A 14,061-nucleotide genomic window follows, 5' to 3' on the forward strand; every position below is an offset into this window, starting at 1 on the left:
TTTGCCCATTCATAAGGAGCAATATGGAAGACAGCACGAAATGGAGATGCAGTGATATAACTGAGAGCAGCATTTGGCGCCAAATTTTATGAAAGATTTGGATGTTGATTTTGTACTGTCCAGGTTATGAAACAGTCTCCAAGTCATTTGAACTCCCATTGACAGTTACAGAGAAGCTTTCCCCCCCTTGAAAATGTACTTCATTAGCTCTCCAAGGAGTAGGCTATTCTTAAGACACTCTAAGGAACATGTTCCCTCTGTTTCTAGTGTTTGGTTTGAAAGGGACTAGTTTACAACATCAAAAGCAATTGCTTAGAGATATAGTTTGAGGGTCTCTTAGGCACCTTTATTTGGTCTTATAAAGAAGAAACATGAATACAGGATTATGTAATTAAAATCCAAAATATGGCCCCTTGAAGTCTCACCAGAAAGAATGGAGATCCAACAGGACAGGGATGATAAATTGCTTGATATGGATGAAGGAAGAGGGCAGGAGGGAAGATGACACATCCACAGAATCATTTGCCCTCCATCCTTGAAGATGTGTCTCTGCAGGAATTGAGCTTTATAGATGGGAATAAGGTTGGAATGGACAAGTTAGGACTTGCAGGACATAGAGCCTGTCCATAGTATAGTTCCCACTAATCCTGCAAGGAATCATCAAGTAAGCTAATTCTGAACCCATCAGCATTATTTTAGTCACCGCCCCCTTCACAGCTCTGAAACTCGTTGTAGGAAGGTTTGGTGGCAATGTCCTATGGCATTGTACTTTCATGTAGGTCAGTGGGGCTGAGAGGGCCAGAAAACAATAGCCTTTACACAGATGATTCTGAATTCCAGCAGATCCTATGAGAACCCTAGAGTACCTCATCTGAAACCCATTTTGTTCTAATTGTGCACATACATGTGAAGGAGACATGGACAGAGACTATAAGATAACCACATATGGAAAATCATGGACTTTACAGTCACCTACAGTATGTGAAAAACATTCACATCAGCATCAGAAGCACTACTGTGAATAGATATTAAAATATTTTTCAATTAATGGTTTGTACACAGTTCTCAATGTTGTCAATATCTACCCCCAATCTTCAGCTTTGAAGAGTGGCTGATGTTTGCTTTTGTTAATTGTACATCTTTGTGTAGCAATTGTAACCCCTATATTTTTATTACCTGTAGATTAAACTGTGAAAAATATCATACTGTGAATACATGAAAACTGAAATGCAAAAGCTACTGTAGATGGTGCTGCATCAACCCATTATATAATTACTATTCTTAAAATGTCAAATTTGAATTTAATGGTTTTAAATTGCTTGCTTCAAATATTGGTAGAAAAACTCTAAGCAGAGAACTTCAGTAAAAGATTTTAAACGGCATTTATTTTTCTTAGTTTTTGAATTAGCAACACAGTGTACTATAATTGAATGAATTATGATTTGATGTCTGGGCAGAAGCAGCAGTGTTGTATTTGGACTAAGAAATTACTTGCTGGCTTTGTCACAGTTGACGTTAATTATTGATAGAGGTTTCAGAAATAGCGCATGTGCCGACAGCGATGACTGTAATATAAGATAGAGACTGCAGTGATGCTAGAGGGATCATAAGAAAGATGCACCTGTAGCATTTGGACTTGTGCAGTCCTGAACATCAGACTTCTAATTTGCTGTGGACTGTGCTACATTTATATGAGACACAAAATAATGGAAAGATGAGTCGTCAAGCTTATTTTTATCGTGTCCCTCCACAGGAACTACACAGAAGAACCCAACTTCAGCCTGAACCAGCAAAGACAAAAGCTCTTCAGACAGTTATAGAGATGAAGGTATGGACTTTGCATGCTTGCCAATACGCAGTCTTTTAGTTTGAACTCAGTTAATACCAGTTAATATTAAAACAAGAAATGAGCTGTAGCTTTTATTATAGAAATCATTTTTGTGTAAAGCAAGAGGATAATCAGTATTCCTCCCCCCCCCGCAATAATTCCTAAATTTCATAGATCTGTAAAACAGTTTGTTTAGATTCCTTGATTCCAAGGCCAGAAGGGATCATTGTGATCAGCTAGTCCGGCCTCCTGTATAACTCAGGCCATAGAACTTCCCCAAAATAAATTTAGATGCCATTTGCTCTTGTAAACATCTTATTCATAGTAACTGCACATACATTTTTGCATTTGACTAATACCTCTTTTTGGTGAAAAACTAAGGCCTGCAATTTCACAAACATGAGAATAGCATTCCGAGAAAGGTATAAAAATATTCTTTTGTCTCCAGAAAGAACAAATAATTAATCTTTTTCCAAACCCATTATTGATAAATTAAATAATTTTCCCCTTTTCACCTGTTTCCTCGATAAATCATCCCCGCATTAGAAAGATGACTGATTTCCAGTGAGCAAGCTGATGAACTGGTTTTGCAGATCATAGAAACTAGATCATACAGAAAGTAGTGGCCTTTTTCCTGTAATCATACAGTAGAATTTCATATTCTACTAAAGCATAGTAAACATTTTTTCCTCTTACTAACCTCCTTTTTAGTGGTTCTCCTCCACACACTCATATCACTGTTCTTAGTAGTCCCCTTCAAAAAGCAGACAAGTTCTGCTCAGTGAAGTTTTGCAAGGATAATTTGGCTACATTTTAGGGCGTGTCAATTAAATAACATACAGAAAAAAGTTGGACAATCAATGCATTATCATATTTTAGTTATCAGAACAGCTTGGGGTATATTTCAGGGAAACTTTTTTAGCTTTAGTAATTAGAAAACTTCAGAGGCCTGATCCTGCAAACTGTTATGCCTGTGTATAGTCCTTTGATGAGGCTACTCACATGAGCAAGAGTTAGTAGGATTGGATCATACATTTATTAATAAAGAATTAGTGCAGAACACACACATACCGCCCCCCCCCCCAGCTTTTGCCACAGGTAATGAGAATACTTGCTTATGGCTTGCTTTTGGTTGGATGTTGATGTAAATCTGGACTAGCTCCATTAAAGTCTATGAAGTTACAGTGGTGTAAATCTGGTGTAAAGGAAGTCTGAATAAGCCCTATGTATTTATGCTGCACACTTGTCATATGATACAATATTATAAGTGGCAAAAACCCGAAAACAACCTTATCATCCACCTTAAAAGATAAATGACTCTTCAGCACTGAGCTGCATATTACTCATTTTTTGGATGTGAAATTCTTCTATTACAAAGCTGTTATTTCTTTCCCAAAACTATGTGTGTGATTTGCCAAACTGCTGTCAAAGCTGAGTGGATAAATGAATATTAATGAAAGGTATATTTTTATATCAGCTTTTTTTAACAGGGCTTCTGGGTATTTATGCCATTATCTGTTTCTGTATAATTCACTGTTCTTTTGATTATTATATTTAATTATTGTGTCTAAGCCACTTTTTCTCAGTCTGTAAATTGTTGGGCTCCTTGCAACCTGCTGGAAGCACAAAGAAACTCAGGTACAATGGGGACAACAAAGGATTTTTTTTTTTTTTTTGCTTGAGGCTTAGTAAAACTAAGTACTCTATTGCTGAATATTAAGGAATAAATGCTAAATATTCAATACATAGTTCCAGGTGTGCTAAGCCCAAAGAGAATGATCAAGCATAAAAGAAAAATTAATAGCCTGTCTCTGACCAAATAATTGAAATCTGCCTCTCATACAAACCTTTTAAAAATAATTTTTCTGTTGAAGGTCACTTGCTTATTTTGCCTACCTGTCTCTTAAAACCATTTTCACACTGGAGACAACTCAGAAATTTGTCTAAGGCGAAGAGTGCTTGATTGCTTTGTTTGATATATAGCATTGCCAACATCACACATTCAAAAATTAACAATTCAGACATTCAAAAAATACCATTAGATTGGTTTAAAATTATGAGATTTAAAGAAGAGTTATGTTGGGATCTTTTTATTTGCCTTCTGGGTTTTGACTCTGCAGGGGTAACAATTTGTAACACTTCTCCACAACCATAAGGGCTAGAATATTTTAATGAAAGCTGAGATTTTCACAAAACTATGTAAATGCATGAGTTGGGTCTTTAAGAAATAACCCAAATATTATGAGATTCATGATAAAATTCTGAGAGTTGGCAAACCATCCTGAATACAATAACGATAGTCTTTCACTTTCGTCATAAAGGAAGTGCAAATTAAGGGCCTTAGTTTTGCCACTGACTTCTATTATAAGTGAGTCTGAATGCTGAAGTAAATACAGGACTTGCCTTTTTAATGGATAATTATTAGCTTGGATTATCCTATATGTCTAATGAAAAAATGTTCTACCCATGGCAGTGTCCCATATACTGCTATATATTTTATGCAGAACTTGCTGTTGATTCTAGTCTAGTAATCCATGTATGAGCTGATACAAGAACATTGTCCAGCATTTTTGCAGTAATTCATCAACTACAGCATATTAGAAAGTAGGAGACTGTGTTTTGTTGGGATGATCATTTTGAATGCTTAATATTGAATAAGATCAATTAAAAAATAGTCAAACTGACGTGTTGCACCTGTGAGGATAGTAACAACAAAAAGAGAGCCCTAAAGGTTAAGCTGCAAAATAAATTTTAATTCTTCTGCAAATCCGCAAACCCATTCTTCATTTGGTAGGAGGGCAAAGTCCCAGAGTCACAGGTAGTTTCACAATTTTTCTGCCACTGAAGTCAGAAAGTCCTGTCTTTTGGCTCCTAAGGAGGCTTGGAAATATATTGTTTCCACTGAAAAAGGATTGAGAGCAGTGCTTTTAGTACCTGGAAGATCTTTGTAATGAGCACTCTCACTGGTCATTGCTGAGTCTGTAATTCCCTCACCTGATACTTTTACCTTTCCCCAGAGCCTTTTAACCTGTCCTCTTTTCATCAAATTCCTACACTCTCCATGTCTCCTCTTCTTCACCAGAATCCTCTTCCTTCCCCATCTCTCCTTTCCCCCCACTCAGAACTGCCATGTTCTCTTTTCCTAGCCCTATCTTCCCAGATACCAACCCCTCTCTGTCTCAAAATTCCTTACTCGCTTTTTCCTTCCAAATTTCCAGACTTCTCCAGACCCCTAATTCTCCCTGCCTGCTTCCTCAAACACAGCCTGCTGCTCCTAATTTCCACTCTCTTCCTTCTTCTCCAAAGTGCCTAGCTCCTCCTCAGTTTCCCCTGTACCTTTCACCTCCCTTGTCCCTTCACTCTCCACAAAAGCACAGTTCTGCTGAGATGGGTCAGAAGACAGAGTGATCGCATAGAGCCAGGAAACTGCAGTTCTCTGTCCCACCCTTATCCCTCATTTCTTCAAGATGTATTGTTCTCCCAAACTTTCTTATCCAGATTTACTCCTTGGTCTTAAAGGGTCTCTTCTCCCCAAGTTTCCTGTCTGTAATAAGGGTGGCACATAGACATGCTCTTTACTTCCTGGCATCAATCACACTACATGGGATGGGGTACAAGATGTTCCTGTCATATGATGGAGGTCAGTATTCACTGACTCTGTAGGCTATTGTTCCCAGAGTTCTAGTAATGCCAACCCCAAATGTTCAAACATCATGAATCAGGGTTCAAATCAAGAGGTTTATTAAGTAATACATTTTGCGGTATTTTTATTTGCCTTCTGGTTGTTGAACCTTAGGGTGCTTTGCTTTACATTTTCAAGCTGTAATTTGCAACCAGGAAGGCAAGAATCTTATTTTTTTTAAAATGGAAGCTGAGATCCTCATGTAGACTCCTGATTCCATCAGTTGGTTCACTAAGGAAAACAAATACTGCAAGACAGAGAGTTGGCAACGCTGGTTGGGGTTCCCATCTGTCCCTGTTATTTCTCAGCCCCCACTTTTCCCCAAGGTTCCTCTGTCCTTTCTCCACCTGTGTTCTTCCATCCCCTTATCTGTCCCTCAGGCACAGAGGAGGAAAAGCAGAAGCTGTTGGGCAGGCAGAAAGCCAGTAGCTTGGACTCCTCTTCAGCAGGCTAACATCCTTCTCATTCTGCTGACCTCAGCCTCTCCAAGCTGGAAGCTAGACGGCTAGGGGAGAGTTCACCTCTTAACAGGAATCCTAACTGTCGTCTCCTGCCTGCCCAACAAGGAGCACAGCAACAGCTATTTGTGGGAGACTTCAGTGCAGTATCTGCAGCTGCCTCCTGTTAGCTGTGCAAATCAAATAAACAGCTAGCTGATCCTCACCCAGAAATGGAAAGCAGGGAGCATTTCCTGAGCACTGGTACCTAAAGCAGCAGCTTCAGACTCCCATTAGCTGTTTCCCCTTGCTCTGCACTAGCTGGCGAAAGTTGGTGGAGACAAATGGTGGTAGGGTTTTTTGGTTAATTTTTTCAGGCTGAAATTTGCAGGGGGACAGTCTGCCTTTTTCTTCTCCCTCCTTAAAATAATACCCAGGCATAAAATGCTTGTTTTAGGAAGAAGGTTATTAAAAAATAGTCTGAAAATCTGAGGTATTCTGATATGCTAGCAAAATGTTAAGTGAATAACTGAATTAGTATAGGTTATAGTTTCTCTGAATAAGATGTAAGCCAAAAGCATGTAATATTGGTGTAATCCGCCTTGCTAAGGGCATGTTTGTAGGAGTTTGTGATGTGTGTAAACCTACTCTGATTATTCTGTTGAATGAAAGGTCGTTGGTTAATAATATAATAGGCATCGGTTATTGGATGATACCTCAGGCCTGTTGTTAGTCCAGATCCTCCAGCTAGCTATGTAGTTCAGCGTGAATTGAGTGTTGGAGAAGTGGCATACTTGTTTTGTGTATGTCCTGCATTAAATGCAGATTGGATTTGACAATAAACTCCTTTGATTGTTTGCTAAGATATTATAATGATCTGTTTCCATAACCAGTGATAGAAATGATCTGTCACATCCTCTTCCTCAGCTTTGTCCTTGCAGTGCTAATTTAGATGATACATGAGTAATGAAGTGGAAGGGAAGAAAACTAGAGTGCTGGCGACATAGAGTTTCTGAGATCTTATGTTGTGGCTGTGCAGGCATTGAAGAAAATATTCTTCACCTCCTTTGTAGCTTTCTGCAAAGATCCAGTCAGTGGAACTGTTCCTGGTGGTTAATCTAGTTAAATTGGATCATTTGCATCTGATCACGTGTGTGTTTCTTTCTGCAAGGAGTTGTCAGATTACTTGTAATATGCAATTACTCATATTTGGACTGAGTTCTCTGTATCCATGGTGGCTAAATCTTGGGAAACAAATCCAGCATCTTCTATGTTGCATTTTATTATTTGATGAATGTGGAGAAACTGAGGATGTACAGGACAAAACCTGTATGTTAGATCCATGTTTCTTCTTGCTTGTGAAAAGCAGCAATGAGGTGTTGAGGACCTTGTTGGAATGGATTGTCTGGCTATGCCGAAAGAATGACAGGCAACATCAGATATGGGTTTAATCAGGCTGCAACTTTATTATTAGACAGGTGTCTGGGACTAACCCAGCGGAGAAAATGTGTGCAGTGCAGGTGCAAAATTTATGTCCCTCCAGCAGATTCCCTGCTGGGACCTTACCAATTCCAGCCAATTTTTTTGTGGGGGGCTTCCACGGCTCCCCCGCCTTTTCATCCAGGTCCCTCCATCAATTTCCTTGCTGGGACCTTACCAACCACACCCCCTCGTAGGAGGGGTTAAGGTGGACTATAATGATGGGGGGTTGGCTCCCTGCTGTACTAGTCATAGTAGTCTCCAACTGCCCCCGGCTTGCTCAATTACCAAGCACTCTCCTTAATTCCTTTTCCAAGCCATTTTTCTATGCTTTTGTGCCTTAATTTATGGAGTACCTGTACTGAACATCCGTTATACACTCAAATAAAGAGTTGTGACATGTGGCCTATTGCCCATCATGCTATGCATGAACAGAGCTTACCTGAATCTGCTGTGAGGAAGGCGAACCACCCCCCGAACTGCACCTGGCCAATATGGTGGTAAGGAAAAAATTCCTTCCCAGCCCCCCTTCGTGGGACGGCTAGTGTAATGCCCACAGCAGATATAGCTAAACACCTGGCATATTTGTGACCTAATTAGGGAGGGAAGGTGGGTGCTGCCCAGCCTGTTCTCAGTGGAGAGGGGAGGGGCCAGGCCCAGGCCCAGCTGATCTTTTTAAACCCCTTCATTCCTGGGTGGTGAGTCATCCACCATGCTGACTGCTCTTTCAGCAGGTTTAGGTTTCCCCTGCTCCCCAAAGCCAGAAAGCATTGCCTTCTTCTCCTGGCCAGCCAGACAAACTCCTCCCTGCTTAAGTGCAGGGTGGCGAATGTCAGTGCCTTGTTTAACAAGGGCAAGGTGTCGGATTTTCTTAAAGAAGCAGTTGTTACACTCTTGCTTAAGAAACCATGTTTTGGTGTGGACAGTTTCTCCAGCTGTCACCCATCTCAAATCTTCCATTTTTGCAGAACATGACATGCCATGAAAACTGTTTTACTGTGAAGTCTTACCAACAATTATGTATGCAAACCGGAAATGAGTTTTATTTAATTGGCAAAACCATGAGTAGTAGTAGTATATTTTTGTTTTTTTTAAATGTTAGAAGATATGTTAATGCTAGGTTATTTACTGCAGTATAGTTAGTTTTTTAATATGGAATATACATGATATAACAAAGTTAAGAATATATAATAGTACCAAGCTAAACACTAAAAAGTCCAGAAATGTGTAATGCAGCCTTAACTCTGTCTCCATGTGCATCTGCACTATGATATAGACTTTCATTACATGATCATACTATTATTTCCCCTGCCTCATTCAATGCACCAGTTGAATGATGTACATAAATGAGGCAGGGACACATAGTGAGTGAGGCAGGTGTATTGAAATCCATTGCCTCCAGTGGAATTGCACCCACTTACACTCTAAGTCTGGGATATGTGTTGTAATAATTTTATATGCTCTTTGGCATATAAGCATGTAAGATTGGTTACTATTGGTTAAAATAACCTAAAACATTAAAAGAAAAGGAGGTTGAATATATTGTTTGTATTAAGAACTAATACTGTGTACTTAGCAACACCAGGGCCAAATTTTGTTCATGCAAAGTCCCACTTAAACTAGTGAGACTACCTGTGTGAGTAAGTTAGGCAGAATTTGCCTACCAATTTGGCACAATGCTCATCTTCATTGTAAACTAGTGACAATCAAGCTGAAGTACGAATAGCACAGAGACAAGAGCAAAAAGCATTTAAAATGGCAAGATCTTAAGTGAATGAAAATATTTGTGATTTTACCTTACTTGCAGAAACAACCATCTTTATATATTGATCCAGCTTTGATATTTCAGGTATGTTACTAGAAAACTGCTTGTGTGTGTAGTGCAAAGTGTTCTTCTTGTTCCGATTGCACGAATCTTCCCTTTCTCTTGTTTTAAAGGTGAACCAGAATATTTTCTACACTGTACTTTTAAAATCTATACAGACACTGTCTATTTATCATTATTTGTATTTCACTTTTTTCCTAAGGATTTTTTCTTTTTGGCTCTCTTGCAATAGCTGTCATGCTGGGCTTATAATCAGTGAATATTTATCCCAAAAACCTGTTTTCTGTGAAATTAATAATGAAACCATGTCTATTCATAATAGGTTTGGTAATATCCCTTTTTTATAGAACTTAAATTTTGGGCCTAACCTTAAGGTGATACTATCACCTTAGAAAATAAATCTTTTCAGAAAAAAAGCAATGATTAAATGCTCAAATATTGACATAAAAAAACACATGAAACTAAAGGCTCTATTTCTCAATTGAGGGAATAGAAACATACTATGTGATGTGTGTGTTCAATTAAAACTGATCAAGACAGATTGAATTTGCAATTTCAAATATCGAATACTGCCATCGAGTGCTTGTGAACAATCTACAGAGTTATTCACGGACATAGTTTGATGAATGCTTTTAAGTAACAAATACATTTGGGAATAGTGATTTGCTTGCTGACATGAACAGAAAAAGAGGCAAAATGCCTTGAATAAATTATGTCTTGCAGATTATTTGCCCAGCTCTATATTTTACAGTGTATGTGTCAGGCAATATGCTACCAGCAGTTTTGTCATAATGTTCTGGGATATATGAGTCATTATCACTGGAAACTAATCTGAAGAGTCAGCCTAGTACTACTTCAGCTTTCCTCTGCATAATCAGGACAATCCTATATTAATTAATTCTCTTAATTTATGCTTCAAGGCAAAAATTTAACGCTGCTGGGACCAGTAAAGAAGGAATCTTCTCCCAGGCCAAATATAGGATTGCACTGTTAGGTAGGGTGATTAATGGGGGAGGAGAGACGTCCCTTCCTCTGAAGCATTGGCTACTGTTGGAAGTAGTGTACCAATTCTGATTAATAGTCTGAGTCAGTATAGAAAGTCCTGCTACATATTTCTGTGTCTGTTAACAGGGTTTGGAAGGCCTAACTTCAATCACTGATGCCATATTTTTGGAGAACTCAGAAGAGTTATTAGTCCTAGTAATATTATACTTCTTCCTTCATCTTACTGTAGCCAAACCTTCTGTCTTTGTGATTCAAGCCCCAAGCTCTGTGGCTTATCTATACCAACATCATTCCAACAATCCCAGATTTGGAATGCTGCTGGTGTAGATAAACCACAGGCTTGAAGAAGATACTGCATTTCAGTGGTTAATTTGTAATGAAAGAGGTGCTGGGGCTCAAGCAATTTTTTTACATTTATAACTGATGCAGCAAGCCCAGAGGTGCTGGGGCTATGAACTGTCATACCTAGAGGTGCTGAGGCTCAGCCCTGGCAAGCCCTTGAACAAATTAAGCGCTACTGCATCTGCTCTTCTTTCAGGTTGTTAGGTTGTCAAACCAAGTGTCTGAAATTTAGCCCCAATTAACACTTGTTGAAGTTTTTCTGAGAGAACAGATTTCTGTCTGAAATGCTGATTCAACTGAATGGAAACCAGGGAGGCTGACTGGCTGGGCAGACTTCCTGCCAGTCTTCCCAGTTCCCTAGCAGCCCAGCTATCCTGATTCTCCATCTATCTGCCTCGTAGGTTTCCCAGCCTGCTCTGTTCCCCTGTAGCTTGCCTGATGGGACTCTTAGGCTGCCTGGCTGCCCAGCTGGTGAGCTAGCTTGCTGTAATGTAAATTCTTGAAAAATTTCATTTCAGTTCTTCCAAAATGGAATTTTTCAAAAATTTGTGTGCCGCAGAAAATTTTGCATTTCTGAGGTTTATATTCTCATTCTGAATGAAAAAAGATCAGTAATGTGACATTTTCCCACAACATTAGTCACAACACTCTGTTTGAGTAGAGACTAAAAATAAATGTTTGATTTCAGCACTCAGGGCTTATGTGAACAGATACATAAATAGCTACAAGGCATTAAGTGAGAAATTTCTTACAAGAGTTAAATTTTATGCCGCAGGGCATAAACTAATCAATGACGGTGAAAGTAGGGAGATGTAATCCCCGCCCCACCCAGGATAGAATTGCAGAATTAGTAAAACACAGTTACAGGTTTTTTTTTTTTTTTTTTTTATTTTGTCGTACTCTGGAGTAACGGGGAAAAGAAGATGCTAGAAATAGGATGTGGGGTTGCCTGGAGCAAATTGGTTTGCTCCTTTACGGAATTTTCCATGTTATAGGGTACGACAGTAGTTGTTTGTTTGTTCACCCTTGTCCCTTCTTAAGGCTGATCATAACCATGATAATTGGTGGCTCTTTTGCCCCCCCTCCCTTTTTTGGGGGAGATGATTTCACCAAAACAAGACGAATTCTATCAACAGGCACCTCCGTTTTTCTTTGTCTTACACTCCACCACACACTTTGTTCTTTCCTTCATCACAAAAGCCTTTCAGAAAAATGTTCTGCAGATAGCACAATAAATGCCTAATAATAGATGAGTTTTATCTGAGTAGGTAATGTAATGGCAAAGAGATTTTTCTGTTTGCTTCTTTCAGTACCTTAATTCTCCAAGCTCTTCTCATTGTGAATATGAATAATGTTGATCCTCTCGTCAAGATTTAGGTACCATGGTGATAAGCTATGATTCTGTCTATGGAAGCATGTCATATTAGAGCGTTTCACCTAATAAACTAGGTAATTTGGATGGCATTTTGCCTACATGATTAAATACAAAGGGAATTAATTAGATAAAATCACAAATTTTCCAGGATGTAACATTTTGTGTGACTTTGGTCTTTAACAAGACATTTTGTTTTAAACAGAAGGAAGAAAAGGCGCAAAAAACAAACCACCCACCATTTTCGATACTAAGATGGGAACGTCCGCACAGTTGTTTTTATAATTAATTCTGTTACATAACTGTTTGTGAGAGTCATCACCAAAGGGAGCGTAACCTGATATAATCTACAAGTAGAATGTAGAAATATTCCTTCCATGGAAGGAGAACCAGATATTCAATCTTAGAGTCATAGTATTAAAAATAGAAAATATTCTTACTGTTACCTTGTCATTCTTGAAGATTAGCCTCCTAAAACACTGCATGTCAGAGTAGCAAGCCTGAATGAACAGGTTTCTGTGGGAATTATGAGGAAGGTGATCAAGGAGGAAATAATCTTCTCTCCCGAAATGGAAGTGGAGGCTGAGCCATGCAGTATTGCTGGGTTATTGGAAGAATAAGAAATAGCTGTTTTCCCCAGCTATTGTGCAATGTTATAAGGAACTTCCTAACTCATATGTAGAAAATATGATTGTTAAATATGGTAGTTGCTTGCTACTGTTGCTAATGAATTAAATTTCTCTCCTCTCAGTTAAAATGGAGTAATGAATCAGATATCACAAGAAGATTTACATTATGCCTAAAACAGATTAAGACCCCGAATATGGTACTACTGCGACCAATGTGTAGCATACCTGGTAGTCATCCATGTGCTGAGGATGCAATCACTCACCAATGTCCTCACCATACAAGATCTGCTCACTGCCCTTACTGGTCTACTTAGTGTTCTTCTGTTAGAGAGTGGCTCAATGACTCTGTAGTCTTCAGTTAATATCGGCTTACTTAGACTGGGAAATGCACATCACATAGCTTTGTACTTAAAAAAAATAAAATAAAATATGTGCATAGTAATACACTATAAAAAGAGTCTTCTTTGCCAGTGTAAAAACCCTGAGCCAGATCCTGTGGCCAGCTCATCTTGCATATGGTACAGTTCAGAAGGGGTGTGGGGGTGTATACAAGGATGGTATACAGTTTGCCTTTGCATTTCATTCTGAGTTTGTGCTGGGCTTGTCCCTAAGTGTAAATTAAATCAACATGAAGGCTGCTCTAAAATGTGATTTCTGCCAAAATCTCCAGGACAGAAATTTGCAGGCCACAGGGAAGCCCCAGACACAGCTGTACAGAAGGAGAATGGTGTTGAAGCCACTCTATTGGCTCTATGCTACTGGATGATACCTTACACTAGGGTGATTTTCCTGTGGCAGGTTAAGCTGGCTTTATGGGCTGAATCTGTTGCTGGGCAGCACAAAACAGCTGCACTAATACTCAGTGATCTGGCCTCTCACAACTTCCTTTTGCTTGGTATGATGGGGTTTACAAACCCCACTTGGGCTGGAAAGGATTAATTAATTGCAATGAGCAACATCATCCCCAACCACTGCACCTGTAGTGGATGTCAGAACTGAGGGAAGGGGCTGAAAAGAGGAGGGCTTGCTCAGGTACAGCTGGCTGGGAAGGAGAGCAACTGCTCTCACTTGCGGTAGAAACCTGGCTGGAGCCAAAAACTGAATAAGGCTGCAGCCAGAAAGAGCCTCAGAAGAGGGAGGGCATGCCTAACATGGGAGTATTTGGGATCTGCCATGGTGGTTAAGCTACCTGAAGGGAAGTGGGGGAGGTCTGAGAGCAGAGGCTAGAGGGTGAATCGGTGAATAACTTCAGAATGGTTGAGAACTAAGCATAGCTGGGATTGAGAGTCATTTATTTCATGTTTGTTTTGGGATGTGACTTTGGACTTTTCTACCCCAGAAATGCAGGTGTTGAACTTTCATAGTAACTTGGCCAGAGTCATAAGCCACCAGAGTGGACTGGAAACCTTGATGGGGAAAACTGAGGCAGAGCCATTGCAGCCCCATGCTCTGCCACAGTGCT

The 14,061-nt window shown here is 39.5% G+C and overlaps 1 protein-coding gene across 1 annotated transcript in view; it reads left to right on the plus strand.

The window, feature by feature from the left end:
- The window catches only part of ERC2 (ELKS/RAB6-interacting/CAST family member 2), a 658,083-nt gene that overhangs the window by 241,285 nt on the left and 402,737 nt on the right, over window positions 1-14,061 (plus strand). Inside the window, exon 10 of the mRNA XM_077822546.1 lies at window positions 1,754-1,828. Within this exon, the coding sequence (XP_077678672.1) occupies window positions 1,754-1,828 (75 nt within the window). The remainder of the gene's footprint in view (window positions 1-1,753; window positions 1,829-14,061) is intronic.

This window comes from Eretmochelys imbricata, chromosome 7 (assembly GCF_965152235.1).
Source record: "Eretmochelys imbricata isolate rEreImb1 chromosome 7, rEreImb1.hap1, whole genome shotgun sequence".
Classification (NCBI taxonomy): Eukaryota; Metazoa; Chordata; order Testudines; family Cheloniidae; genus Eretmochelys; species Eretmochelys imbricata.